This window comes from Chaetodon auriga, chromosome 12, assembly GCF_051107435.1.
Source record: "Chaetodon auriga isolate fChaAug3 chromosome 12, fChaAug3.hap1, whole genome shotgun sequence".
In the NCBI taxonomy this organism is placed as follows: domain Eukaryota; kingdom Metazoa; phylum Chordata; class Actinopteri; order Chaetodontiformes; family Chaetodontidae; genus Chaetodon; species Chaetodon auriga.
In genome coordinates, this window is record NC_135085.1 from 18880483 (window position 1) to 18907473 (window position 26991).

General features: G+C 43.8%; 2 protein-coding genes across 5 annotated transcripts; one reads left to right on the top strand and one right to left on the bottom strand.

Moving 5' to 3' along the window:
• Positions 1–87: 87 nt before the first annotated feature.
• myripa (myosin VIIA and Rab interacting protein a) lies at positions 88–23896 on the bottom strand. Of its 4 annotated transcripts, none has more exons than XM_076745130.1 (17): positions 23635–23896; positions 21917–22070; positions 15683–15904; positions 13130–13266; positions 10275–10355; positions 8979–9076; positions 7638–7718; positions 7299–7457; positions 6680–6815; positions 5749–6287; positions 3070–5112; positions 2353–2409; positions 1850–2029; positions 1426–1587; positions 1236–1334; positions 1066–1126; positions 88–888 (listed from the first exon to the last, which is right to left on the bottom strand). In XM_076745130.1, exons 2-17 carry the CDS (start codon positions 22024–22026, stop codon positions 872–874), a joined length of 4182 nt encoding a protein of 1393 aa, XP_076601245.1. In that variant the 5' UTR covers positions 22027–22070; positions 23635–23896; the 3' UTR covers positions 88–871. The 4 variants fall into 4 exon arrangements, with proteins under 4 accessions (XP_076601245.1, XP_076601243.1, XP_076601246.1 ...); XM_076745128.1 differs by having other exon boundaries at positions 5749–6299; positions 23635–23873; XM_076745129.1 differs by having other exon boundaries at positions 103–885; positions 5749–6299; positions 23635–23873.
• Positions 23380–26275, top strand: LOC143329298 (uncharacterized). The gene is made up of 5 exons (XM_076745133.1): positions 23380–23570; positions 23843–23972; positions 25466–25616; positions 25868–25951; positions 26141–26275. The coding sequence occupies exons 1-5, from the start codon at positions 23519–23521 to the stop codon at positions 26147–26149; spliced, it is 426 nt and encodes a 141-aa protein (XP_076601248.1). The 5' UTR covers positions 23380–23518; the 3' UTR covers positions 26150–26275.
• Positions 26276–26991: the final 716 nt, after the last annotated feature.

Genomic DNA, 26991 nt, shown 5'->3' on the forward strand with positions numbered 1-26991 from the left:
GACTAAATTCCTCACCATTACACCCGCCTTCATCTGCGGGGCAAACAGGGTGCACAGCGTTTGTCTCGGAGAAGAACGGTTTAACAGTGAAGCAAATGTCTGCGACTTTTACTTTATTTTCTGAACTTAAAATAAAGGCAGAAAACAGCTTATTTACCGATTGCTGTACAGATATGTACACTACAACATTACAAACATCCACAACCATGGAAAAATAGTCTATTTTTGATATGATACAGTCTTGCAACACTTTTTTTCTAACATGCTATAATTGTTCCCATGTATGTGTAATCTGTATAGATGATGATGATATAACTGTTAAAACAGTGCAGTGCTGATCATTTTAGTGTCTTTTCAGTCTTTACAGTAGAGTTTTATTCATCAGCAAGTTAAATGGACGACTAATGATAAAGTGGAGTCTATAAAAGTGTCATAATTAAAACTTTAGGATATTTTTGAACACATTCTGTGTGACATCAGTTTTAACTCACTTCTTGGAAATCTAAAAAACATCTTAAAACTCAAATGTGAAGTGATTTTAGTGAGCTGAGAGTTAACCTGCTCCTGTATGCTGATACCTCTTCAAAACTGTTGGTCATCAATCTAAATAATAAAGTAGTTTGATCTACTGCACATTTCAATAAAACGACACAAGAATCAACAGTTTCCTGCGTTATCAGTGACGCACAGCACAACTACACCAAATACACATATAGTACAAGTGTCTGTGTTGTTTGAGGCGTGTTCAGTTTAAAGTGAAATTAAGGCAAACGGTCTCTGAACAGATCACTTCAGACTGGCCTGTAGGCTGCAGTGACGGGATCAAGGCACTGCTGTGTTGGAGGTGCTGCAGAGGTCCAGGGTCAGTGATTCAGGCTTCCTTGTCTTCTGAGGGTGAATCAAGCAAAGCAGAGGAAAGAAAACGACACATTAATTTGTAATCCAATAACACCGTGATCTGAGGAGCTGTAATAAAACATCAAACAGCACTTCTTACTATTAGATCCTTGGGAAAACATTTTGCTGTCTGTGTGTGAAGCTGCATTGACAGGACTATGAACTCACCTTTGACCGGCGGTGCAGGTAATCGCCTCCTCAGCTGTCTTGATGAGTCCAGGGTGACAGGCTGCGACAAGACGTAAGGGTTAGTTTTATTTCTGTTTAAGGTGCTTCACACACTTCGGGTATTTCCGCTCTCATGATAACATGCATGTTAAAGTTCAGGTGTACCGCACCATCACTGGAATGGTCCGGGTCTTTGTGACGCGGGACTGCGTGTCCACATTGAGGCCTGCACTCTTCAAGGCAGCAATTCTGGCTGAGATGTCAAAAATCTAGAGCAGAAACAAATACAGGACGTGTTGGATTGAGATCAGACTGGTGTGACTGTTTCAGGCCAATCTTTCATTTCTGGCTTCAGCCCACCTGTAGCTCAGACTGTTGAACTTTGGCAGCTGCTGATGCTACCTGCTCCTCCAGGAACGACAGCTCCATGTCGGACGTGGCGCTGCAGATGCCCCTGGCACACTCCTCCAGGTCACTGAGCTCCGCCTCCAGGCTGTACACCGTGCCGGCTGCCACGTACACCTGCAGCACATCCAGTTCAGCACAACATTAACTTCAAATTTGATACTTCAGATTGTACATGACTGAACTTTTACACCTTTTTGTACCTTAAACATATTTAGGGTAATCTTTACTTGCACTTAATGTCAGTCCTGTGTCTTTGGTCCCAGTGATGCAGATGCTGTGATCTTAAAATGTAGACCTGCTCTGTAGTATACTAATACCACACACTGTTTCATCAAACAGTGCCACGTGCAGTAAACAACATGTAAGCTGAACTTACATTCTCCTCCAGTCTGGAGAACTGCTGATCCAGTTTCTTGGGGTCGGTGTTGGGGGGCAGGGAGGTGGTGGTGAGACAGCCGTCGTCTCCTCCCTCCACCCCCTGCAGCAGCTCTTCAGTGGCGTTCAGCACCTTCAGAACCTCAGTGGTGATGCTGCGCAGAGACACCGCCGAGTACCTCTGCAACACAGACAGACAGGTGTCTAACATAGGCCAGTGTCTTTAATACTGACATTTTGCAAGAAGTGGGTCTAATGTGACTCTTTATGTTAGTAAAGTTACTTGGCTTAAACTTTGTAACTTCAGTTGTTTTTTGGGATGCTAAAAACTCAAATGAAGTACATAGATTAGAAGCAGTATTACAGCAAAGAGAGCCTCTCATTCAGCTAAAGGGACGAGTCAAATACGTTTAAATGAAGCTCAAAAAAATATAAAACTGAAAAATAAAAAAATACAATTACACCTGCATCTAAATCAGCAGCCATCGGCATGCTGGTTCTCACCTGCTCCAGCAGAGATGATAAAAACTGTATTGTTTTGTAAAGCTCAACGTCACTACCCTACAGCACAAAGAAGAAAACACAGGACAGACAGGGACAAGCAGAGGGTCAGTGGTGAAGTCGTTAGTAACTTTGTAAAGAAAAGTTAATAAGGAGGGTTACTCATGGAGCTCCTGGCAGCTGGGGGGCAAAGGGATGATGGGGTTTGTTTGGGGGGGATTTTTTTTGCCTTAACTGGACAGTTTGATAGCTCAGAGGCCCCGCAACTGACATCCAAAACCAATCCTCATATGTGAGATGTGGTTGAAAAACTGACCCAATAATACCATCTAAGCAACATCCATTTATCTTTGCTAATAAGCCAACATCAGCCTCAGAGATTATGGTGATTTCTAAAGTTTACGGGACCACAAGAAAAGAAGAAGTCAGCAAAGAGATTCAGTAATATTAGTTAACAGGCGAGATTTCCTTTAGGTTTGCTAACATTAGCTACCATTAGCTGGTGGTCAGGCTGAGGCAGCAGAGCCTCTGAGTGTGATGAAATGTGTAACGGTGCGTTTTATTGCTAATTCAACTTTTTGTTTATGAGGAAGAATGTGTTGGTTCGCTCTCATGCTGTAACCACAACAGACTTTATATCTGACTTTTTGTTTCTGCGCAGGCAGTGTTGGCCACCTTCAGCCATGTTGCACATGTGTGATAAAAAGCTTTAGTGCTTACGATCTGAATCTCCTCTGGTGACAGTCGATCACCAGATGTGCTGCTCTGCTCCATCCTGTCTTCTTCTTTGGTTTCTTTGCTGTCACAGACTTCCTCTGCAGCCTCTGTCTCCATCATTAGCCGCTCACTTGTGTCTTTTCCTCTTCTGTCCTCTTGTTCGTCATCTTCCACCGGATCTGTGACGTTTTCCTGCTGCTTGTTTTCATTTCCACCTGCTGCACCTCCACTCTCCCTCCTTCTGGAAACACCTCCTCCAGTTTGCGGAGTTACATCTTCTCCTGCTCTTTCCTTCACAGCCGACTCTGGCATCACGTTGTCGCCTCCACTTTCTGACTCTGTTGCACTTGCGGTCTCCTCTGATGCGTTTGTGCTTTGTGCATTAACGTTGCTGTCCTCAAATCCACTTTCTCTCATTATTTTTCCACTCTCATCTGTCTCTACTTCCTCTTCCTCTCTGTTTATTCTCCCATTTCCTGCAGCTTCATCCGTTAAGGTCGCTCCCTGCATGTCCTCCAAAGTCATCATCAACATGCTGCTGATTATTCTGTCAAATTCTGCTTCTTCCTCATCGCTGTCTGCTGCTGCCTCCCATGTCTCCTGACTCTCTTTGCTTTCTCTCATCCTTTCCTCTTCCCGTCTCTCTCCTGCCTCCTTCTTTTCGGGCCACTTCGCCTCTGGCTGATTCTCGTGTTGGACTTTTGTCTCATGAAAGGCTATTATCTCCTCCGCTCTCTGCGCCTCCACCTCCGGTCTTTCCTCTGACTCTTTTGCATCTTCATCCTCTTTCAAATCTACTTGCTCTTCACACACATGCCCCTTTACCATCCTCTCACCCTCAGTCTCTCCTGTTACGCTCTCCTCCATGCAGTCCTCTACCTCTTGTTTTGTCTGACCATCCAAAACATTCTCAGTTGTCACTTTTTCATCACAGCTCTCCTTCTTTCTCTCCTCAATTTCATCCCTTAAATCAAACATTTTCACATCCAAATCTCCGAGCGATTCTCTCCTCTCCACCCACACGCTGCTCTCGGTTCCTCCCTCATTGTCTTCCTCGTTCTCTTCATTTCTGTCCAGCTGATCCTCAGTGGAAGAAAACTGAGCAGCGCTGACTAGACTGGACAAATCGCGCAGCTGAGCGGCCTGAACGGCTCTCTCTGCCTGCAGTGTCCACAGCGTCTCTTCGTCTATCGCCTCGTCCCCCTCTTCACCTCTGCCTGCTCTGTCTAACTCATCCTCTGTGGAGGAAAACTGGGTGACGTTGACTTGGTCTGCTAACCTGCACACTTTCACCGCCAGCTCCTCCTCCTCCTCCTCCTCCTCTCCGGTCTTCTCTTCATCCATGACACCAACTCTGTCCAGCTCATCCTCTGTGGAGGAGAACTGGTTCGCCCTGACTTCTTTTTCCAGCTGACAGAGTTTATAAGTAAGTCTGTCTGTCTTTTCCTCCTTCTGCTCCTTACTTTCCTCCTCCACATCTTCGTCCTCGTCTCCCTCCCATTCTCCTTCACTCTGGCCAACTTTGTCGAGCTCGTCATCAGTGGACGAGAAGTAGGTGAGTCTGGACTGCGCGACGAGCCTGTATAGTCTGTTTTTCATCTCTTCATCAACTTCATTCTCCTCCTCCTCCCCCTCCTCCTCATTCTCCTCCTCCTCCCCCTCCTCCCCCTCCTCCTCATTCTCCTCCTCCTCCCCCTCCTCCTCATTCTCCTCCTCCTCATTCTCTGTTCTTCCTTCGTCCCAGTCAGTCTCCATCCTCCACAGCTTCTCATCTTCTTCATCTCCGTCCTTGCTTCCTGGTCTCATGTCCCCGCTCTGTCCATCACCACCATCTCTGCCTCCGTCTATGACTTCTTCTCCAGTGGAGGACCCAGAAGCGCGGCCTGCCAGCCGTTGCAGTTTAAACGTGAGCTCCTCGTCCATCTGATTGGCTCCGTGTCCAGTGATGTCACTCTCAAGGTCAAAAGGTTCAGGGGTCGTGGCCCCAGAGGTCAAAGTGTCAGGGGTCACAGCATCAGAGAGATGGTTGTCTTTTTTACTGCAATCCTGTGAACGTAAGAAATGACAGATATTTAAATAAATGTTAATTTGAGGGATGAATCAAGTACGATTTCTCCTAATGCTCATAATTACCGTCGATTCAGTGTCTTATATTTGGGTATTTGGCAATATAGCCCTTCATTAACGTAGTTATCTTTATGGAAGTCAGGTGGGATTTCAACTGCACAGAGGAAAATTGATTATACTCTCACCTGCCAATAATCAGGAAGCTAAGCTGCAATGACGACCTTCAGGTGAAGCTCATTCAGAGACGTGCTGATCCAACTTTATGGTCATTTTTGAGGATGTTGTTTGTGCCATTGAATTGTATAATGTTTAACTGGAAGGTGTTTCTAATATTTTGTCCACCCCATTAACACCAATGACAGAGGATAAGAGGGCAGGTGTTTTTATTATGAGTTTAGAAATAATTTAAGGCTGCTTAACAGCTATTTTCATTTCTTTTTTTTTTTGAGTATTAGAGAGAAAAAATGTAATGCAGGCATTTACATGAAATCTAACATGTTATGGTTCCAGATTTGGCAGCTTCATGTGGTTATATAAAGTCTACTGGAGTATATCTGCAGTGGATCATCACAGCTCATCTCATCAGTTTGTAGTTTCATGTGATTTATTTCTTACCAGCACAGAAGAGGCTGCAGACTCTTTCTCGCTCCTCCTTTCCGTCTCAGCTGTCCTCACTGTTTCCACCTGCGGCCCTGCAGCCACCTCGCTCTCCTCGTCCTCTCTTGCTCCCTCCACATTAAAGTTCACATCGATGATGCTGGTCCTGCGGGATGATGAAGGTCGTCTGATCTCTGCGGGAACCTTCTTCTTAAAAAGAGCCAGCAGAGGTTTATTGGGCTTCCAGTTCCCCTCAGAGTCTGAAAACAGATGATCTCTGCTGCCCATCAGCGGGGACGGGGTCCTGTCGCACGTGTCCTGCAGGTTGAAGTTAGAGTCCGTCATCTTCCTGTGGATCTCCTGGAGGACGGCGCCCCAGGAACCGTCGGGCTCGGGTTTGGTTTCGGTGTCAGAGCCCATGCGTTCGTAGGCGGACACCACTCCAGACTCCCTCTCCAAGGCACTGTAGACCAGGCTCTTCCTTTTGGTCAGCAGGCTGGGGCGCGACAGCTGGGCGCTCTGCAGGGCAATCCAGTTCCCGTCTGGGCTCTTCAGCACTGAGGACACACCTCGGTATGCAAGCATGCACACACGCGCGCACACACACACACACACAAACACACAGATATCATGCAGAGGAGCAGAGCCCATATGCCAAACAAGCATACCACACAAAGTACAGCAACATAAACAAAAACAAACACAGTGGAGGCAGGTGTTAGCTGACATTGATTATTATATCAATAACAAATCACTAATATTTCATCAGATTGTGTTTAACCCCTCATTATCACATATATAGCTACCCTAAAGAAGGGGAGTATAAAGAATGTTAAGACACTGAGTATTTTTGATCCTCAAAGGTGACGATCCTGGCCTGACAAAACCTAGAAGACCGATGAGGACTGGTGGGTTCAAGAAGCTGAAGCAGTGAGCAACAAGATCTTACCAGCGTTGTCGAGCCGGTCCACACTCTTCCAGGTCGACAAAGCTGACCCTCCTCCTTCCTTCTTTAACGCCTGTGGAGAGTCTTGTATCAGACCTGGAGGGTCGTTGTCCAGCAGGGAGAAGGCAGAGTGTGACCTCTGAGAAGACACGAAAGACAAACACAATGACTGAAACTGTCGTGTTCACCTCTTCTGGTGTTTAACCAGCAGAGGTCAGCGTATGTCACCACACAGATGAGAAGACGCACACCATCCTTTCTGTGTAAGTAAAAACTACTAAAGAAGTATCAGTACAATGTACATACAGTAAAAGTACTCATTCTGCAGGAAAATGAGTACTGTGAGTGATACATCAGCGTATACATTATCAGGTTTTTATTTCATATTATGAATCTGAGGGGTTGTATTTGTATCTATATTTGAAGTATTCTCTCATTTTTAAGTGGAATACTGGGTAATTTTACCAGTTTGGGCCTCTAACAGTTAATTAAATTCAAGCCAAAGAGTTTGGGAACTGCTGCTTTAATCTTTAATAAAACACAAAGGTTCATCACTTCAGTCAGTGTTACTTTCTGCCACTGTAAAACTGTGATTATCGTGACTGCGATGTGTTTCTTTTACCCAGAGGCCTGCTTGCTGTTTGAGGGAGCTGGAGGCTTGATCACAGGCAGACTGATGATGATGATGATGATGATGATGAAGGTCAGTGTTGTGTTCGAGCGGCCAGTCCTGGTCATATTCTGCCCTCATCTCAGCCAAAGTCTTCCTCCTACTAATAATCTAAGAGAGACAGAGACACAATTAGCAGAACAGCTGCTGAGACCCCCTCGCTGATTTACATCTGAGCAGTACACAACGGTTTTTCATACACAGTAAACCAACACAATTGCACGCTATAAAACATCTGTTACTGTACACAGTGAGCGTTTCATGACAGCAAAATGTATTATTTGTCGGTACTTTCTGCACAATGGTTTTGGCCAGTTCCTCAATGAGCTCTCCTCTGTGCTCCCGCAGATAGTGTGCCTCATTCTGCTTCTCCTGGAAAACAAACAAACACACAAATAAGAAAGCCATTCAGCTCCACGCACACACACAAATACACACGCTAAGCTGATTACTCCTCTAAACATATGCTCTAAATATATGTATTTGCCGTACCCAGTTCAAATGCTTTGGGATACTTCAACAGATTAGTGAGTAAATCTTTTCTAACATACAGCAGCATTTTAGAAAGTGGCTGCAGATCCAGAAATGTACTTTGGGATTTAACTGACAGACAGTTTTGGTGCTATTAATATTTGAGGAATTGTTGTGGACACCCGGTGGAACACATTACATTACTTTGTAGTCATTTAATGTCTCTTTATAATAACTGAGAGTTTGTATCTCTTTATAACTGTTTTGTGTCTCCTTGTGGTCACTTTGCACTTTGTGTAGCTGTTTCGTGTCTCTTTGTAGTTAGCATGCTAAATATTTTAGGAAACCATCAGAGAAAGCCTAGGAGGAAGCAGATATTTCCTTAAAGCAGAGCTGTCCTGCTGTTCTGAAACAGACAATCATTCAACCATCAGAACATCGCAGCTTTAAACTGAACTCTGTCAGCTCAAACAGGGGCCCTCGAGCCCTTTGACCCCTTGGCTCCCTGTGCCGTTAGCCCTGTTCAGAAATTCATCCATGGGTCAAAGTCACCCTCATGTAGGATGTTAACATGTTACATTAACCTTCTACAACTAAGGAGACAAAGTATGTCTGATCCTCAGCAAACTTAATGTTTTGTAGAACGTTTCTCATCAGTGATGTTTTCAGGCTGATAAACAAAAGGCTTATGTACTTTATGAAGAACACAGGAGATAAGAGAAAATACAGCTTCATCAATTTAAATGAACTCTGTTCCTCCTTGTTGTGAACGGTGACCTTAAATTGTGAAGTAAAAGTATTTTTTGTTGGCCTAACAATAGCACTGACATTGTCAGATAATGTGGCATTAAACTGTCATTTAGACTGAAGCATAATCGTAATGCTTTTCCATAATCTGACTCAAAGAGAAAAAGCAGACAAGTCAGATTAAAGAGGAGCTTGATGGAAGGACTGTGTCGGATATTTATCAAAATACATCGATTACAGACCAGGAAACAGTAACATGCAGAAAAAGGTAATTTCAGTGCACTGTTGTGAATTAAATGTCAACGAAAACAAAATAGACAGCAGTTTTTAGGAGTGTGTGTGTGTGTACAAAAGCAGCCCAGCAGTAAATGTATAACGACAGACTACTTATAAGATGTGAACAGCGTGAACAACCTGACTGGCGGTGTCGAACTCAGCCTTGGAAATGGCCTCGTCTATGGCCTCCTCTGCCACCCGCAAGGCCACAGTGAGCGTGTCTGCCATGCTGTGCTCTGAATACAAAGAAACACAACAATCGCTTGTTATTACCTGAACGATCCTTCAAACTCAAAGCAAAAACAGCATTCACTCAGGAGGGAGGAATCGCATCCTTTTCCCTTTAATTCGGTTTTCAAGCCATGTGTTTTCACTGCTTCATCCTGTTAGCGAGGCTCTACAGACAGACACGACCATCAGCCTGCTGCAGCTTTTCATTCATGTTTGCAGTCACTTATCCTGTTAGTGCAGTGAACTGGGAGAGTGAGGAGAGGTGAGGGCAGAGCGGGACAGAGGCAGCACAACTGACTTAAACACAACCACGATCAGCATCATTTCACCATTTATCTCTCTGCGGTGTAAAGCAGTACATTCATGGCAGCTGGGAACAAATACGAGGTTATGGATTCGTGGCAGGATTAGAGATGACCCTGAAATAACCTTGAACTGGATAATGTGGCCTCAGTGGGTCAGTTATGGTGACTTTCCTGTGGAGACAGAATCAAGCACTCGCCTGAATTACCAGATGAGTAAATACCAGCAACCGCCCCCGCGCCCTGAAGGTGGCAGGTTCACCGCGTGGCAAACATTTGGTGGTAATTTGATGAAATGATTTGATGTAAACCGACATGGAAGGGTCTTATGATGACTCCAGTATTTCATTTACCTCAGTAAGCCCAGTCCCCAGCAGGAACTTGTGCCAAAAATATGCTTTTTCATTTATTTTAGATCACTGCGCTCGCTCACATCTGGCCATTAAATATGAAGATGGAGCCAGCAGCTGGTTAGCTTAGCACAAAGCATGCAAACGTTACAAAACCTAACAGCACCTCTAAAGTTCACTAATGTTGTATCTCGATTAATACAAAAAACCCAAATGAAAGGGCTTGAGAGGCAGATTTCATCACCTTCACACAGAGGCCAGGCCAGCCTTGTTTCCAGTCTTCATGCTAAGCTAAGCTAACCGTCTCCTGGCTGCAGCATCGATCTTGTGATGTAACTCTCAGCAAGAAAGCAAATATTTCCTAAACCGTTAACTTTTGTCAAAACATGTCAGGTGATTCTGTGACTGCATGACTCTTCCTCAACAAATCAGCACAACTCAGGTGGGAACCACACAGTGAGTGAATGCTCCCTGTTGAGAGTCAATCTACCCCATAAAAACAAGTGGACAGTATAAACAAGCATCAGTGAAATCAGAAAATAAGTCTGCACCTTCAGTTTGTCTGTAGAAGGTTGAGTCGCTCCCACAGACGCTGCCCTCATTGCAGATACTCTCCTCGTAGGCGCTGCCCTCTGCACACACACACACACACACACACACACACACACACACAAACACACACATGCACAGATGTTGACATATACATGAAAAGACAGATAGAAGATAAACCATTTTCAGTAGGAAAAGTAATTCCAAAATTCAACCCAAAGCAACAAGACATTTAATGATTAACAGATTTAAGACAGTGCTGTGAAGAAGGAAAGTTCAGGACGTTCAGGATCTTCAGGAGGTTTGAGATGAACGTGGAGTTGATGACAGAGCAGCAGAGCTCAGTCATACTGTCCATAGTTTCTCCTTCCGATTCTGAGCCCCGGGCTCTTTTCACGTCGTGTAAATATTCATGCAACAATGCAGCCATTTGTGGTTATGTAAGTGCATTAGAGCAGCCTCGCGTGTGGTATTACCAGGCGACCTGATCTGTGTGCAGCAGGGGCCGGTTCAGAGGTGCAGCGCAGTACACAGGGTCACTTCCAATCATTTTAAGGGGCGAATAGGACTTAAACCAAGTGGTATGAACTGTAGATTATTTTTTAAATGCTGACAGCACTCTACTCCCACCACTGATAAAAACCCTATAGGCATGAGTTCACTGAGACATCCTGCGCTGATCAAACCAGGATCCTCCGTGTATTTCGGAGCATGGGTTGTGTTGCTGTGAGCACCAGTAGATGTGTTTGTGCGCAGACATCTGTGTTTTAACATTGAGTGAGTCAGGACACATTTGGCCGCAGCACATGGACATGAAAACGACTCATGGCCACACAGTTGCCTCTGATGCAGCAGCTTAAGGTCACAGTTACCCCACAGGCTCCATGAGGCTGATAATAAGTATGATCACTGTATGTGGTTCAACAGCTGTTGGATCCATCAACGTTGTTCGAGACATTCGGGATAATCTGGAGTAATTTTTCTGACTTTTCATCTAATGTCAATCATCAGATCAAATGTTTTATTTGTCCAGTAGTTTATGACCAAGTAGCTGCAGAACTAATGACATTCACTTAGTACTTAGTGCTAATTAGCAAATGTTAGCATGCTGACATGCTAAACTAAGATGGTAAATGTTGCAAACATTAAATCAGTTAAATATTTGCCACCGTGAGCATGTTAGCATGCTGACGTTAGCAGTTAGCTCACAGCTGTGACTACACACGGTGTCACAGAGCTGCTGGGACGGCTGTGGGCTCTTCGTCTCGTGTTTATGTTACTCACTGAGTTGTTGACGCAAGTTTCTTTTATCTACATTGAAAATAAAAGGAGAATAGACAACGGTAAAATAAACAAAATCTATTTAGGATTTTTCACTGACGATCGCGTCGTTTTGACCTCTGACTGTTACACTGCATGTAAAGTAAGAAGTGTTCACTGTGTCTGGATGCGTCCTCTTGCCTTCTTCTGCTCCTCACTTGTTATTTTGCTTTACTCTTCAGAGGAGGATGTGTTGCTGAGCTGTGGCTTGAGGGGGAAATGTTTCACTGCTGCACAAATCTCATGCAGCATGATGCCCCTACACACAGCTATTAGTTTCCAAATGTGAGCTCTATTAATTCTGGTGCTATTCATGCAGCTCGCATTGTTCTTATGCAAAGTAAGCATTCGCAGGGTCCTCCATGAGTCAGACTATGCAGATTGGACTTGGCAGCGGAATAAACACTGCTGAATTTCCAGCGCGGGTCATTCATAAACAAATTAAAATGTATGATATAGCGCATGCGTGAGTGGAAAATGAAAACAGAGCTACGTTAACCGGATTGAGGCGCTGAGTGGTGGCCTGATGGTGCCCAGCCCACGTCAGTCGTCCTCCCACGAGGGTTACAGCTCTGCAGCCAGCGACCTCTCCTCCACAAAACACTCATAATTCTCTGAAATCCCTTGTCTGTTCAATCAGATCAGAGACTCTGAACTAATGGCCCGGAGATGCACTCCTCCACTCTGTGCCCGGCTACACGAACAGGCTGGACCATATGCTGCCGGGTCTTCTTCATAGCGCTGTATAGTACTATGAGCACATTTTCAGCATGACTGGCTCCAGCAAAGCTCCTATAACCTCGGCTGTATTTGTGCTACGCTCTTCACATTAAGCTGTATCAGACTGCTGAAAGAAACATTATGTCTGGATACAGTGAAGGACGTGACTGAAACAGCTTTCTCCTAAATCTGGACTGTACTTTGTGACGTCATAATAACATCAGCATCATAACTGCGTGAAACATAATGACGGATCTGAATCTCCTGAAGGTTTTTCATAAATTAAGATACCAAAGCTGATATTCACCGCCATCCGTGGAATATAAACAGGTTTAAACTGAAAACAAGGAAACTTTGAGGGAAGATTTAACTACCATTTCTGAGGTCAAGAATAACTTGCATGGCAAATTAAAATATAATGGACATATGAAACGATAAATTGTGATAATGTGAAAATCAACTTAGCAATCAACCTGATTCTGATTCAGGTCTGCATGAACTGATGCTTTGGGCTCTTGTGGGCAGCACAACAAGCCGCAAACACGAATGGGACATAGAGACGGACAACCTGACAGCATTACGCCTCTGTTGCCAGCGTCTGGAGTCTGGAGCAGTGAGAGTAATCTGCTGAAGTTATGTGAGATCAAAGCCAAGCAAGAGTTTAATCCCGTTTCACTCTCCTCCTGACCTCCTGTTCGACACCGCTTTGAGATATGAAACCGCAAAAATCACACAGATGCACGGAAACATAGCGGTGCGGGTTTGAAGTGGACAGAAACAGGTTTTAGCCTCATCACTGATGAACAGAGTGTTTTACCAGTAAGCTCTGAAAGCGCACTGTGCTCCAGCAGGTGCTTCCTGTAAAGAGTCTTCAGCACTTTGGCGCTGCCAAACCTCTTGAAGCGCCTCTTCACATTTGTGTAGAACCACTCCAGCGACTGTGTCTTCAACAGCCTGAGAGAGAGACATACAAACACTAATTTAATCAACACGCATCGCATTCTGATCCTTTTACAACTTTTTTCAAATCAATATATCACGAAGTAAACAAAACTGAACTGACACAAACATTAACATCAAAAGCAGCAGACTTTGATTTGGTGGTGATTTCATATGCTGATGATACATGTCTGAACATTAAGCTGCTGCAACTGATCTTGAATTTCCTAGAAACATTTGCGAGTTAGTCTGTGGATTATCATGGCAGTGAAAAAGAATGCAGGATATGAGACATAACTGTTATTACAGCACATGATAATTATTAAGTCAGCTTCTTTATTTTGGTGTAAAATATGTAAAATGTAGTAAACAGACGTAGTAAAATACAGAGTGCCCCACAGGTATAGGTTTTTTCTGTATTCACATCATCTTGTTGCACCTCTTCTTCTGCAATGATTCAAGGGTTTTCTGACTGGAAGATTAGCGCCAGTGTGTGTATGGAAACCCAGCCGTACCATAGCAGACAGCAATGAACATGGCCATTAGATTACTGTTTAATCTTTCTACAATCAAAACTCCACGTCGTCAGAGAAATTTCAAAGATAGTTTAAAGGGGTTACAACCAATATTTTAGTAAAAGTGTATCAAATGACCAGGGGAAGCTTGATGATGCTTCACAGCACCAAACAGCAGACAAACTTAGCGATTAGCTGGTGAACATAGTGGAGCATTTAGCCAAAATAGAGCCAGTTACTCTGCGCAGGAGCTGGTAGAGACCAAAAACAGAGCTAAAAGAGAGAGAACATTCACAGACACACAGCTTCAGATAAATTCTAATGTTGCTCCATGATGGCTGGATGTGTAGATAAGAAAGGTTTGCTGACATGTTCACAACTCAGAGCCATGATCACAGCCATAGACCAACTACACAAGCCCCCCGCTTAACATGGGGGATGCACTTTGGTCATTTTGCTACCAAGGATGTAACATCAAAGAGGGTTTTCATGTCGGTCTAATGCATGTATGACAGATTTATGTCTCATCTCCAAGTTTCAACAGATTAAAATGAAGCGGGATGTAATTGAATGTTAAGGAATGACAGCTGTTGGGCACTGCAGAGATATTCATGTCAGCATGTTTAATGAGTTACCATCTGTTCGGTGTGCTGCTGAGTGAGTGTGTGTACAGTGAGTGTGTTTGACAGGAGGTGGAGGTGACACACACAGTCTCCAAGTGTGACCCGTCTTTAGGTATCTCCTACAGTCTGCGATGTCTCCTGAAAGCTGTCAGTGACTGCACCCTCCTTCTTGTCCAATGCCTGCTGGGATATCTGCAGCCTCCCATGATCCCGTCAATATATAGAACAGACTTCAGGACTTGCAATACTTGTAGTCTACAGTATTGTATAATGCGTATACAGTGTTGTACTTGGATAAATAATGATATTCTACATTTCCCCCCATGGTTGGTTGTGGTTGTTTCAAAGGATTTCTTGGCAATAAAGGTGTCAGTAAGCTTGAACCAAACTGCTGGTCTCACCTGAAACACCCTCCCACCAACAATCCACCAGACACGCCAACGTCACGCAGGGAAAATGCTGACCAGGATCTCTTTTCCATTCTGTACACAGTTACTTCTGCCACACTGTACAACTGCACAAATGAGTGCAACACCACGAAGGCCCTCCAGGAGAAACTGTCTTAAAGTGTTATTTGAACGATTCTCCATGACGGCCGCTTTTAGCGCTCAGATGACTACAAACACTTTGGCCTTCAGACGAATTTGGATGACGTCGTGTGGGCTGGTTCTTTTCTACCAAAGCAAAGTCTTAAGAAACATAGAAGGAAACACCAGGCTATCCAAATGTCAACTTTTCACAAACACAAAGAATCTTAATCACAGCACATTTTCCGATGTATCCAGCTGTTTTTGCCGAGTTCATTCGTTCTAAACTCGCCATTTTTCTGAAATCATGAAACAAACATACCTGAGCTACAGCAATACAGAAACACAGCAAACCTTTTCTCTGAGTGGTGCATTAAAGGCTTTCTGCAACATGCAACAGAGGCTGCATGAAAAGACCATTTCCAGTAAAAGAAAGGGAGAAAATTGCCTTTGTACATACATTATTTGTAGCTTCACATCCTCCAACACCACAGCCTGGTTAAGCCTCTGTCTCTCTGCCGCGTTTTGTTCGACTGAGTACAAATATTTCAGCCGGTGGCAGACTTCATCCTGTTCTGTATCTTAGTGACTATGTTGTGTGTAATAAGTGCTAAATCCATCTCTCCAGCAGCAGAGTTAAGACCTTAATAACCTTTGACGTCACTGTCAGCCTCTCATCCTTAACTTAGCCTCATGTACTTGTACACACACACACACACCATCTGAATCACTGCACTACCAGCGCTACTACCACAGCCGACCTTACCTGCTCTTCTGGCAGGCGGAGCAGAGCCAGGCTTTGTCCCGCTTGTTGTAGACCCGGCAGGCCTTGCAGACGTTGTAGTGGCAGTCGCGGCACTGGCGCTTGGGGTTGAGCAGGAAGGTGAAGGGCGAGCAGCAGCGGATGCAGCAGCGCTGGTTGAAGCAACTCTGCCGTGACAGCAGGAGGCAGCGACTGCCCTCCTCGTCCAGCTCCTGCTTCAGTTCACTGTGGGGAGGAGGGGGGAGGGATGCTTAGGGGGGGAAAGATAGTGAAACCAGGAATGTGTGTGTGTGTGTGTGAGAGAGAGAGAGTTGTACAAAATGAGGGAAGTCTGGGTCTGTGTGTGAAAGTGAGAGGGATGAGACGGGGATGATATACTTCCTGTGTGGATAAAGCAGCAATCATGAGTCAAATAGGGAGATTATTACAGTGAGGACAGAGTGCACGTAAACACACAGCCAGTCACACTGATCCTCTGCATCCTTTTAATGAAAATGGTGCATATATTAAAGTGGTTTTCCAAAGCCGGTCACTTCATCATTTTCTAAACATCACTGAAGGTAAATGATGATTGAAAAGAGCAGCGATTTCTCCTCTGATGTACACTATTAAATCCAAAGTGCTGAAATGTGGTAAAAAGGCAAATTCTCATCCATAAATGTCAGATAGAATATTTAAGCAGAGCATTTATGGTTTCACATTCATTTAAACGCCGCCTGCTGTGCTCGAGTAAAGGTTAAAGGAGGAAGATATAATGAATAATACATCAGTGTGTTTCCTCGACAGCAGCAGCAGCTTTTCAGTCTATACGTCTCCCCGTGGTATCATAGAAAAACATTCATTATTGCTTTAGAAAATAGTCTGACCAAAGCGTACCTTTAGTAGCTGTTCTGGTGCTTTTGGTCATATTAATATTCATCTGCATGAGTTTGAGCTTCACAGTTCATTCTTGACCTTTGAGACAGCAGCAAGACGCGGCTGTTCTGCACCTTTAAATCAAATCACGTGATCTTGAACATCAGCATCTAAGCCAGCCATGGTTACTTTATTTTGTTTTGCTCTATAAAAACTTATTTTGTGGGTTGTAGCGAGCAGAGAGGCACAGTAATAGTATGTAATAGTATCCTAGTAGTATCACAGGAGTTGTGGTTATGCTCTAATTCATTAATTTCTCCCTTAAGCTCTGCTCTAATGTGGTGGGTGAGGAAGGTGTGGGTGAAGGCCAACAGTGTAAATTCTGTATTTGGACCAACTGCCAGCTGTCACACACTGAGACAGGTCCATGAGTCTGACGCTCTCAGGCCACACCATAACTTTTTGTCTTTGCTTCCTGTGATGTAGGTTCAGACGGACACAGAGCGTAACAAGGCGAAGGCAGCACTTCTCCCCGACTGTCCGTGAGCGCACCGATCATCATCTGCTTGAAGCGCGCAACAACAAATCACCGCGATGCTTGTTCCAGTGGAGCAGCCAATCACAATGATTTTTGTGGTCGAGCAGCTAATGTGCCGAGCATGAGAAGAGCAAGGCGACAGAGACTGTGGTGTTAGCATCGCTCGCACTGTGCAGCTCAATACGTCAGCGGGTAGGTAAGTAAGTAAATAAGTAAGTAAGTAAGTAACTTATTTAAATGAAGCAAGAAATGCTGCATGAATGTACCAATAAGCACGCAGGTGTTGTCTTTGTGTGTGTGTGGACAGTGAAATGGATTTCAGTCATGTTAACTTGACAGGTGCACAATGATCATTTTACATTCTTTTAAGTTGTCAGGTGTTACTGCTGGGTTTAGGGATAGTATTTAGGGATTTTATTTTCACGTCAGGGCTGCAGGAGCATCAGCCATGACTGAATCATTTATAGGTGATTACTGCTGGAGACTGATAGAGTCTGACAACAAGAGGACGGAGGCAGGAAAAAAAAGAGCCGCTGAGGGTTGACTTCAGTTTTAGAATTCAAAATGTCAGGCAAAAACTTTAGTCCTCCGTTCCCCAAACCCACTTCTTGACATGGTTGACATTGGCTGTTTTGAAGTGAATTGGCGTTTACTGTTTGGTTTGTGGAAAAATAAGTTTGACGTATAAAGAATTGTACATGCAGAGAAAAGTGGAAACCAGTGAAAAAACCTCAGTGTGGCTTTAAAAGAATCTAGAAATACTGAAGAATGACAAAATGACTAAATAACACACTATTAGGGCTTCAGTTAATGATCGTTTTCATCGCCTAACCTGCTGATTTTTTTCCTTATTGATCAATGCATCGTCTATAAAAGGTCAAAAAACAGTGAAAATTTATCCTCACAATTTCCTTAAGTTGACGTCTTCAAATACCCTGTTCTGTCCAAAAAGCAGTGTAAGAAAAGGTTCTGAAGAGAGGCAGCTCTGACAGCGCCAACCTTCAGGCCACACTTCTGTAACTCCACACTATAAAAATTTAACAGTGTCCCTCAGATGCCCGTCTGACAGAGAGACGACTGGCCTCTCACTACAGCAGCGCACTCCATTACTGAAGCTCACTGGACGGTATAAATAACTCTGAGGCAGACCACCACACGCACACACACAGTAAGATATTCACAGCAAGATGCGACGCAGGAGAGCAACATGCAGACATGTACATGCACACAGTAGTATCTGCTGTAAACAGACGTCTGACTCAGCAGGACAAAACCGCAGCTAAGAAGCGAACAGCGGACGATTCAACCACAACCTTTCATCATCTTGCCGTCTTTCATCTGAGAATTCAGGAGACATGAAACATAAATGTTCAGCTCACTCTGTACAGTATCTGTGGTGCAGCTCTGCTCTCACACACCCTCGTCTAAAGGAGCTTCGTCGCTTCAAGGCATAAAACCAGAACAAACAAGGAGAGGCTCGAGCTGTGTCAGCTGCAATAATCCTCAGAAAAAGTCTGTTTCTTGGCGATAAGATGATGTGACATCCACTAATGTGTGCTTGCATTCGTGTGAACGGATACTTGTTTTTCTGTATAAAATGTGGTATCAAAATATAGCTGCTGTGCTGCTTTCGAACAGTAGAGAGTTTGGTTTAGCCTCTGACTACAGTTTGATCTTGACAATCGTAACTAGTCACTGTTGAGTTCTAGTTATTTGAGTCAAGACAATAACTTTGTGTTGATGAAAGGAATCTCTTGCATGAATGAGACGACTCGTGACTAAAGTTTGTTTTGGCCGGACATCCACCCTTTCACCTCTTTTTAAGAGATCGGGTCGAATCCTATTACGTTCACCTCAGGTTTTGATCCTTTGAAAAGTGGTTACAGTGGGTTTGTCTGTTGGTGAAGTCTTTCTCCAAATTTTTCAAGGACTCATCTGAATACTGTAACAGAAATGAGTAACGGAACAAGAAGGAGCTGCCACAGTGAGCTGTTAGGTGAAGAACTGCCGGCTGTACACCTCCAACCTCTCAGCAAGGTAACCAAGGCTTTTCTCCTTCACTGTGCCCTCCTGTCTGCAGACTCACGCTGTCTGCAGACTCACGCTCGCTGTCTGCAGACTCACGCTGTCTGCAGACTCACGCTGTCTGCAGACTCACGCTCGCTGTCTGCAGACTCACGCTGTCTGCAGACTCACGCTGTCTGCAGACTCACGCTCGCTGTCTGCAGACTCACGCTCGCTGTCTGCAGTAAAAAAAAAAAATCAGATCAGCGTTGCTCATACAATGATGGAAAAAAGCCAGTTATTGGTTAATGTAGTATTAAACTACATTTGCTGTTACCACCAGTAACCACAGGTGGTGCCAAATCAACCAGGAATGGCATCTTGGAGATTCCCACTTCAATAGATGAGTAATATGTGGAGAATTAATTCCAGAGGATTCAGCAGACACATCAAACCACGTCTCTTTCTGTCTCACAACACTAACACTGAACACAACTTCACTTTCTCAGACTCACAGACTTTCTCTCCCAATCAGCCAGGATTACATCCAGGCTAAGGCTCTGCATGTGTGTGCGCACTCCGGAGGTGCCAAACTGTGTGTGTGTGTGTGTGTGTGTGTGTTCGTGTGTGGGCGGCACAACAGGAAACACATGCCAGCAATCCGCAAATCATCAGGTGTGGTGGCAGTGAACCAGCTCCTGTGGCTTCTTCCTCAGAACGTGTTATTCTGCTGGAAGACTTAACAGGGAAAACACGGTGTGATATTTGTGCCACATCAGTATCACTACATTTCAAAGCAAATTCATACTCAGCCAGAGCAGCTGATATTTCCTCAACCTAACAACTTGCTGCTGAGGTGCAGGAAAGTCGCCACAGACGCCAGATTTAAAAACTGTGCTATACTGCAAAATATAGAAGGTCACCTGGTCCTGTTTAAGAGTACTTCTTCCATCACTGATGGATACAAAGGACTATCTATCTACAGGCAAACTGTGCTACATTATTCACATAAAGCAGTGTGTGTGTGTGTGTGTGTGTGTGTGTGTGTTCATAAAATCTATGTAAATACATGCATATACATTCCTATACATGTAACTACTAAGCTTTGCCTCATTTCAGAGATTATCAGACCTAATTATTGTTCATTCTTCACAATTTAAACAGGATTACAAAAGGATTACTTCAAACCATGAATACAGATTATAATACGGGCACTAAACAGGTGTGATTAGTATCGGCGTGAGTCGAGCCTGGCTGTTATAATAACTGACATGAATCGTGATAATGTCACCCTGAGCTGTTTCTTCCCTTTTTTGAAGAACGTGTTGTGATCTGAAGTGATCACACTGTTGCAACAGTTAGAGAAGAAGGCAGGGCAGGTTTAAAGCTGCACCGCATTTCAGTCATCTCTCACCTACACCCTCACGTGATCAGGCCCAGCAGAGATCGGCTCTGAGAGGCTCTCTTGTGCAACCAGAGCCACAAGAAACAGCAGCGAAATTCAACACTGTGTCCATCACTCATCTGTTTTCCTTTCTGAACCTCAACTCACACAGAATGCTTTCCTATAGTCCCGTCTATCACTCAGACAGTCAGTGAGACTCCTGGATTACATCTCGGGGGGGGGGGGGTGTCGGTGCAGAAATTGAAAATCAGGATGCATTAAGTCAAAGCCCATTTAACAACTAGAGGACTGAGGAGGCAGAGCACGACCTGCGTGACATGAGGGATTTGATGTGATGCCTGATGACGGTACGTGATCGTGTCGGCCGATGAACTTCTGCACCAGAAGGGCGACGGCGTGAATGCGTTTGACATCTTTCAGCAGGTTGAATAGGGCTTTGTGGCTTCTTCGCAAGCGAAGAAATCAGCATGAACGTGTTGAAAAGTGCCCTCCTTTGAACCAAATGTCAGCACAAGTCTGGTCATGACGGCGCAGTACACGACAAGATAAGCTGTAAGTGAGCACCGAGCTCGCCACACTTCATGTCAGACAAAGCCGAAAGATCACCGCTTAATCGCTTCAGCCACAGTCACATGGAAATTTAACCAGAAACCCTCAAAAAACAAGCGTAACCCGACTCAGTTAAATTCACACAGCGGAGGACAGTAACTCAGGACATTGACTAAAATACTGACAAGTACAGCTACAAGTTACCATTCAGGTTCAAGATTTCCCATAAAAAACACACTATGAGCTTATAAAATATAGCACATTATCAAAGATTAAACCAGTGGCTCCTACACTTTTTGTCTTGTAGCCCCTTGTCATGTTCAGATTAGCAGTTCCCTCACAGAGACTCTGTTCAAGCCCACCCAGTTCGCTTGTTATTCGTCTGTGTGTGTTCATACATATTGTGTTTGTGCTCTGAAGGCAGGGCCGAAGGTTTGAGGAAACCGTTCTGAGTACAACAGGAAAGGGAGGTCACTTCCTGTCCGGAGTTTAGAGGACGCACCTCAGAGCACAGAGGCTGGATAGCAAACATGAAAAGGTCTAAAAATGTCCTGAATGCAAACTCTGCAGGACGTGACAGAGATGATCTCATGTTGAATGGAGTCATTTCATCCACTGTTCATTTAAAATATTGATTAGAGCAGCTTTAAACAAAATAAAATATCAATAATGGCTTTGAATGCAGGACTTTTACTTGTTTCTCCTACACAGTGGTTCTGCTACCGAGTCATCCAAAGGGAAATGAGTCACTCTGAAAATGGACGTAATGTAGTGAACTAAACTCTGGAGTCTGGCTCCTTTCGACAGGGCACACCGGTGATTGAGCTGTTGGCTCTTTGGGGCTCAAACCTGACAAACATTCACCTCAGAGGCCGTCAGAACTGACCTGAGGCGCTCCTCTTCCTTCTTGCGTAGCCTCATGTCCCTCTGCACCACCTGCAGCACGTGCTCCGCCTCGTTGTCCGTTAGTCCCGACAGATCCAATTTACGGCCCATCGCTGCCACTCGACCCCTCTGACCAGTTAGCTTGTTCTTACCATCTAAAAAGGAAGAGATAAATACAGATTTGTTAAGAAAGTACAACACAAAACAGGGCAGGACATAACAGTGACGCCGCTGCCCTGAACTAAAGGAGTGTTGTAAAGATAGAAGACATCAGACTGATAAAATGTTCCATAAATAAACTTGAGGTGGAGATTTCACCTGCCTAGAGGTGGCGCTATCAGGTGTACGAGGCATTTTACCCCTCAGCTTTTCTTTATGTTAGTTGTCATGTTACCAGCTGTGGATGTGAGGGGGTGTCAGCTGGTTTCTAGCTTCTCCATCTGCACCCTGTTTTCTCCTCTTTTGGTAAGAAGAGAAAACTATTATTTTGTATTGATTGTTGTTGTTATTGCTGCATTTTTTCAGACTCTCTCTCTTGTCTTGTAACCCAAACGTTACTCTGACTCTGACAGCATTTATAACTCTAAAAAAAAACTACCTGTTTATTAGCGACACCAGGCTAAAACTAATGCAGACAACAGCCATGAAATACTGTCAGTCCTCCTTTCATGAAGGTTATAATTTTCTTTTTTACTGAAACTGTTTTAGAGAGGCCTTTGTGATCATTTTGGAAGACCATTCTATTATTTCGCCCACGCCATTTAAAATCACTGAGGGACTAAATAGACTAAGTTGTCCGACAGCGTAACCAACTACGTCCTCTAAAGTGATCACGCGGTTGAATCAACACCTCTCCAAAACAGCCTCAACAAGAAGGCAGAATTCATTGCAGGACTCTTGTGTTGGACTGCTTTAGTTTTAGGTGTGCCTAATAAACTGGCAGCTGAATTTAAACACCACTGATGAACTACGACCTTCAAGAAACTCTGTATTTCACTGCTGTATATGCTCGTTTTCTGTGGCATCAGTAGCAAACGCCAAAAGCCGTCCTGCATCTGAGTGACAGTGAGTGATCCACATCAGTCCAATGAACACTTTTAACTGTACTTTATGCATTTGACCTGGCAGCTCATACACACACACACACACACACACACACACACACTCTCTCCTGGTTGACATTTTAGAGTACAGAACTGCTTCTATAAGCACCTCAAACTAATTTGACGTCCTATGAGCCACTTACACAAGTAAATCAGGGGTATTAACGCCGAGCAGGATTTGGTTGATTCTGCATTAGCATTCCTGAGGAGGAAATCTCTCTCAGTCAGACATGAAGTGGAGGCCCAGTTTTCTATGACTGAAGCCACCACGACAGCAGATCAGGTGTCTGCAGTGAATCTGTGAGGATGGAGGTTTGAGAAGGTTTGTTCCACTGGCCAAAAGTAGAGAGTTGTTAAATACTCATGGTACTGCCTACATAGTACTTTCAAGGACTTTTTCCAGCTTTTTAAGCTTTAGATCTTGTGAGCTATTTCTCCATATTGGAATAAACACCAGAAATAAAGGCGACTCTCCTCATCAGTGATCACAGGCACAAGTCATGTGTGCAGTCTGCTGTCAGCGATCCACACAAGTATCAACTGAAAAAACAGGTTTTGTGCTTTTTATGTTAAATATTGTTCTAAAACCCACTAAATCAATTTTAAAGAAACTCACCGATCTCCTGTGTTGGCCTCGCGCTGTCACACTGACCACCGGTGCACCTTCGCAGTCGCACAAACGGGGAAAAAAACCCTTTTAAAATCCGTTTATCCTCGCGTCAATTACGCGCGCGCTGTCGCCAAAAATCTGTTCAAACACAAAGTGACAAAAAAAAAGTCTCCAAAAGACGCGCTTTGAAAACCCTTTTTCCCCTCTGTGTCAGAGACTGAGGAGAAGTTTCACTGCAGGTCTGATCCGCGCAGCCAGTCCCGGTTTCTGAGAGAAAATCAGGATCAAGAAAGATCAGGATCAACCTCCAGGGTTTCTCTGCTGGACACGAATTTAGCCGATAGGTAAGGGATGTTTGCGTAAACAAGTTTTACTTTAAGAGAGAGAAAAAACTGATTATACCTCATAAAAAGACGCATTCTAGAGGTGATTGTAAGATTAATTACAAAATACGGCTAATTTCTTCGTTTATGCGTAATAATTTAATTTTGGAGCTACATCTTGTTTTCCATCTGTCACTGTCTCACAGTCAAGTCCGTAAAAAACTGGAAAAAAATGTGTCTGGGTAGGACTCACATGCATGATGCGATAAAATGATAAAATTCAGTTTACTCGGTGACTCAGTTCACAGGCAGGTAAACCAGGCCAATGATGGAGAGCTGCGGGCAGCGGGCTGATTGGATAACAAGGAGCAGGTGTGCAGGTGCGCGAGGAGGCAGGCGGGTGACTGACAGGGGCAGGAAACTCACTGAGGGCAACTAGTGGACAGGTGGAGCATTACAGAGGCTGAAATGACAAACAGATGAAGGTGATGTCAATGTGTGGGCTGAGGGCGGCTGTCAGTAAAATAAAATAAGATGTTTTCCTTTGATTTAATGAGGCCACCCACTCAGTCACTGGTGCATTTTCTTTACTATTTTTTTATATTTTATTGACAAACAATAATCTACAATGACAATAATTGGCAGTTGCAGTCCTCGATGATTTTACTGTTCACACCTGTGCTTTTCCAGCTGTGTCAGTGTTTGTTTATTTGTTTGTTTGTTTGTGTGAAAGAGAGATGGAGTAATGAACTATAGCTACATTTATCTCCTGGCATTTCTTGAATGTGGAGCTGCTTCCTCCTCTTTTCTTCCCATAGAACCATAAATAAGCAACGCAGCTGTGTGCCAGTGAAAGTTTAGTCTTTACTCGCTGTGAAGACAACATCCCTGTGATCCCTCTGGTCTGTGTCCCTGTACTCCAGGTTTACAGACACAAACAACAAACAAACAAAGAGCTATTTGGAAGAACGTTATATAAATTATTGGTAGAAGTGCAAGTTCCTCATCTGCTGATGAGCAAGCTCACACGCTCCAGCACCGAGCAGCAGTGTGTCCTCACTGCAGATCCCTGGAAACATGTTTTTCGTTTCATTTCATGCAGGCCAATTCGTGTCTCTCTGTCTTTCCATTGACTTTGCATGCCATCACGCCACCCCTAACATTCACTCGGTGTTAAATCTGAACACACAGTATAGACACAACTTCTCTAACGAACATCCAGCAGCTGAATTTGCACACAACAAAAACATCATCTTAAAGAGTCAGTTCATGCAGATTACCAAAAAAATGACATCTTTTCTCGTGTTCTCTGTGTAATATCTTGTTATGAGGAGATTTCTGTAATTTCTGCTTTTGTCAGTGAGAGGAATTTGGTTTGTGCTGTTCACAGCATTTAAAACATTCAAGCCAGTGACTTCTTGATGTGAGCACAGGAACTGTCTTGTTGTTTCCTGTTTGTTTACAGAGAAGTGACTGGTTAGCAGTGAGTACATTAAGACCTGCGGGTTTCACAGCTGTTTCAGACTCTTCAGTTCATCAGCCATGGACAAAAGTGTGCTGCTGGTCCTGTTGTGTCTGCAGGCTTTCCTGCTCATCACGGCCTTCACGTCCACCGATGCAGCCGCTCAGGGAAGATATGGCAATCAACAACTGCGTCTGGGTCAGGTAAGGAGATCCACTGCTCCCTGACTGCGAGGAGCGTGTCTTGATGTGTAAGATCTTTGATTCACATGTTTGCTCAGTTTGCTAGTTGTAAAATGTCAAACATGCTGCTCAGCAAGAGCCACAAAACACATTTGCAGGAATTATTTTATTAATTCAGGGATAACAATTTCAGTATACTGTATGGTGAAACAATAGAAAAAGGTAGTTTTCTGTGCACAATAATACATTTTTTTAATCTCATTTTATTATAGACACAAACTGGAGATGAAGGAGTGAGAATGATCAAATGGAAGAAGAAATATTGGCCAAAACCAGGAGCTCATGGACCTTTAAGGGTAAACTGGCTTTACTTTAAGCTTGTCCTCGGTCTGACTTACAATATGTTCCTCCAGAGGCTTCATTTTAAAATTGACATGCTGGAAAAATGACTATAGACATTTCAACATCTGAATTTGCTCATTGCTGAAGATGCGGATGCCACTGGGCACAGGAGGTGTGAATTATGCTCTCTCTCTCTTAAACAGAGGAACTGAAATTGACTGCTAACCTCAGGACCTGAGCACTCCTCTCCTCATTGATCAAGAGCACATCTCATATGCATTAAATCATTTTCTGCAGACATGCTGCATAATTTGTGGATTTTAAACATGATTTTCAATTACAAAAACTGGTTGAGATTGTTCAATAAATGCATTAATTAAGACAAAATTGTGAGTTACTTTGATGCTTTATTTATCTCCATGTTTTTTTCCACTCTGATACTGTACTTTTTACTCCACTACATCTGTCTGACACCTTTAGTTACATTTCATAATAAGATTTCATATGATCAGTTTAGAAAATACAAAGTTCAGGTTAATATACTGGTACCTGTAGGCCATCACTTAAAAAGAGAAAAAATAACTATAAGAAAACACTAAACAACCACAAGAACAAACAAGGTGAAATTCAGGTAAAGAAAAACAGATAAATAGATAAACATGGCTTCCACAGCATCTGTGCAATGCTGCTACAACTTGTTCATCTGAGGGATAAAACTATTTTTCTCTCCTTGTTGTCCACCTTTGGACTGCAGACCTCTGCCCAGAAGAAGGAAGCTGAAATTCTCTGTGCAGATGGAGCGACTCATCGTCATTTAAAATCAAGCTGGATATCAGCTGTAACTGTCTGCTGAACAGGGACTCACCAGCATACTAAACCGTAACAATACGACTGAAGACTGAAGGACCAGCATGTGGGATTTAGTGGCATCTAGTGGTGAAAATGCAGATTGCAAACAGCTGAATGCCCCTCACCCCACACTCCCCTTTGGTGGCAGCAAAAAATGCAAAACATCGCCCCCAAAACTTCTGAGATGTTTTCATTACAAAAGAAA

Excerpts from the sequence above, each read along its gene's own strand:
- LOC143329298 (XM_076745133.1), top strand. The coding sequence starts at position 23,519 with ATGTGTGCAGTCTGCTGTCAGCGATCCACACAAGTATCAACTGAAAAA. Across the intron at positions 23,571-23,842 it reads AGTATCAACTGAAAAAACAG|AGACTGAGGAGAAGTTTCAC; the intron begins GTTTTGTGCTTT and ends CCTCTGTGTCAG. Across the intron at positions 25,617-25,867 it reads AACAACTGCGTCTGGGTCAG|ACACAAACTGGAGATGAAGG; the intron begins GTAAGGAGATCC and ends ATTTTATTATAG.
- myripa (XM_076745128.1), bottom strand. The coding sequence starts at position 22,026 with ATGGGCCGTAAATTGGATCTGTCGGGACTAACGGACAACGAGGCGGAG. Across the intron at positions 13,267-15,682 it reads TCCGCCTGCCAGAAGAGCAG|GCTGTTGAAGACACAGTCGC; the intron begins GTAAGGTCGGCT and ends TCTCTCTCTCAG. Across the intron at positions 7,458-7,637 it reads CCAAAACCATTGTGCAGAAA|ATTATTAGTAGGAGGAAGAC; the intron begins GTACCGACAAAT and ends TGTCTCTCTTAG.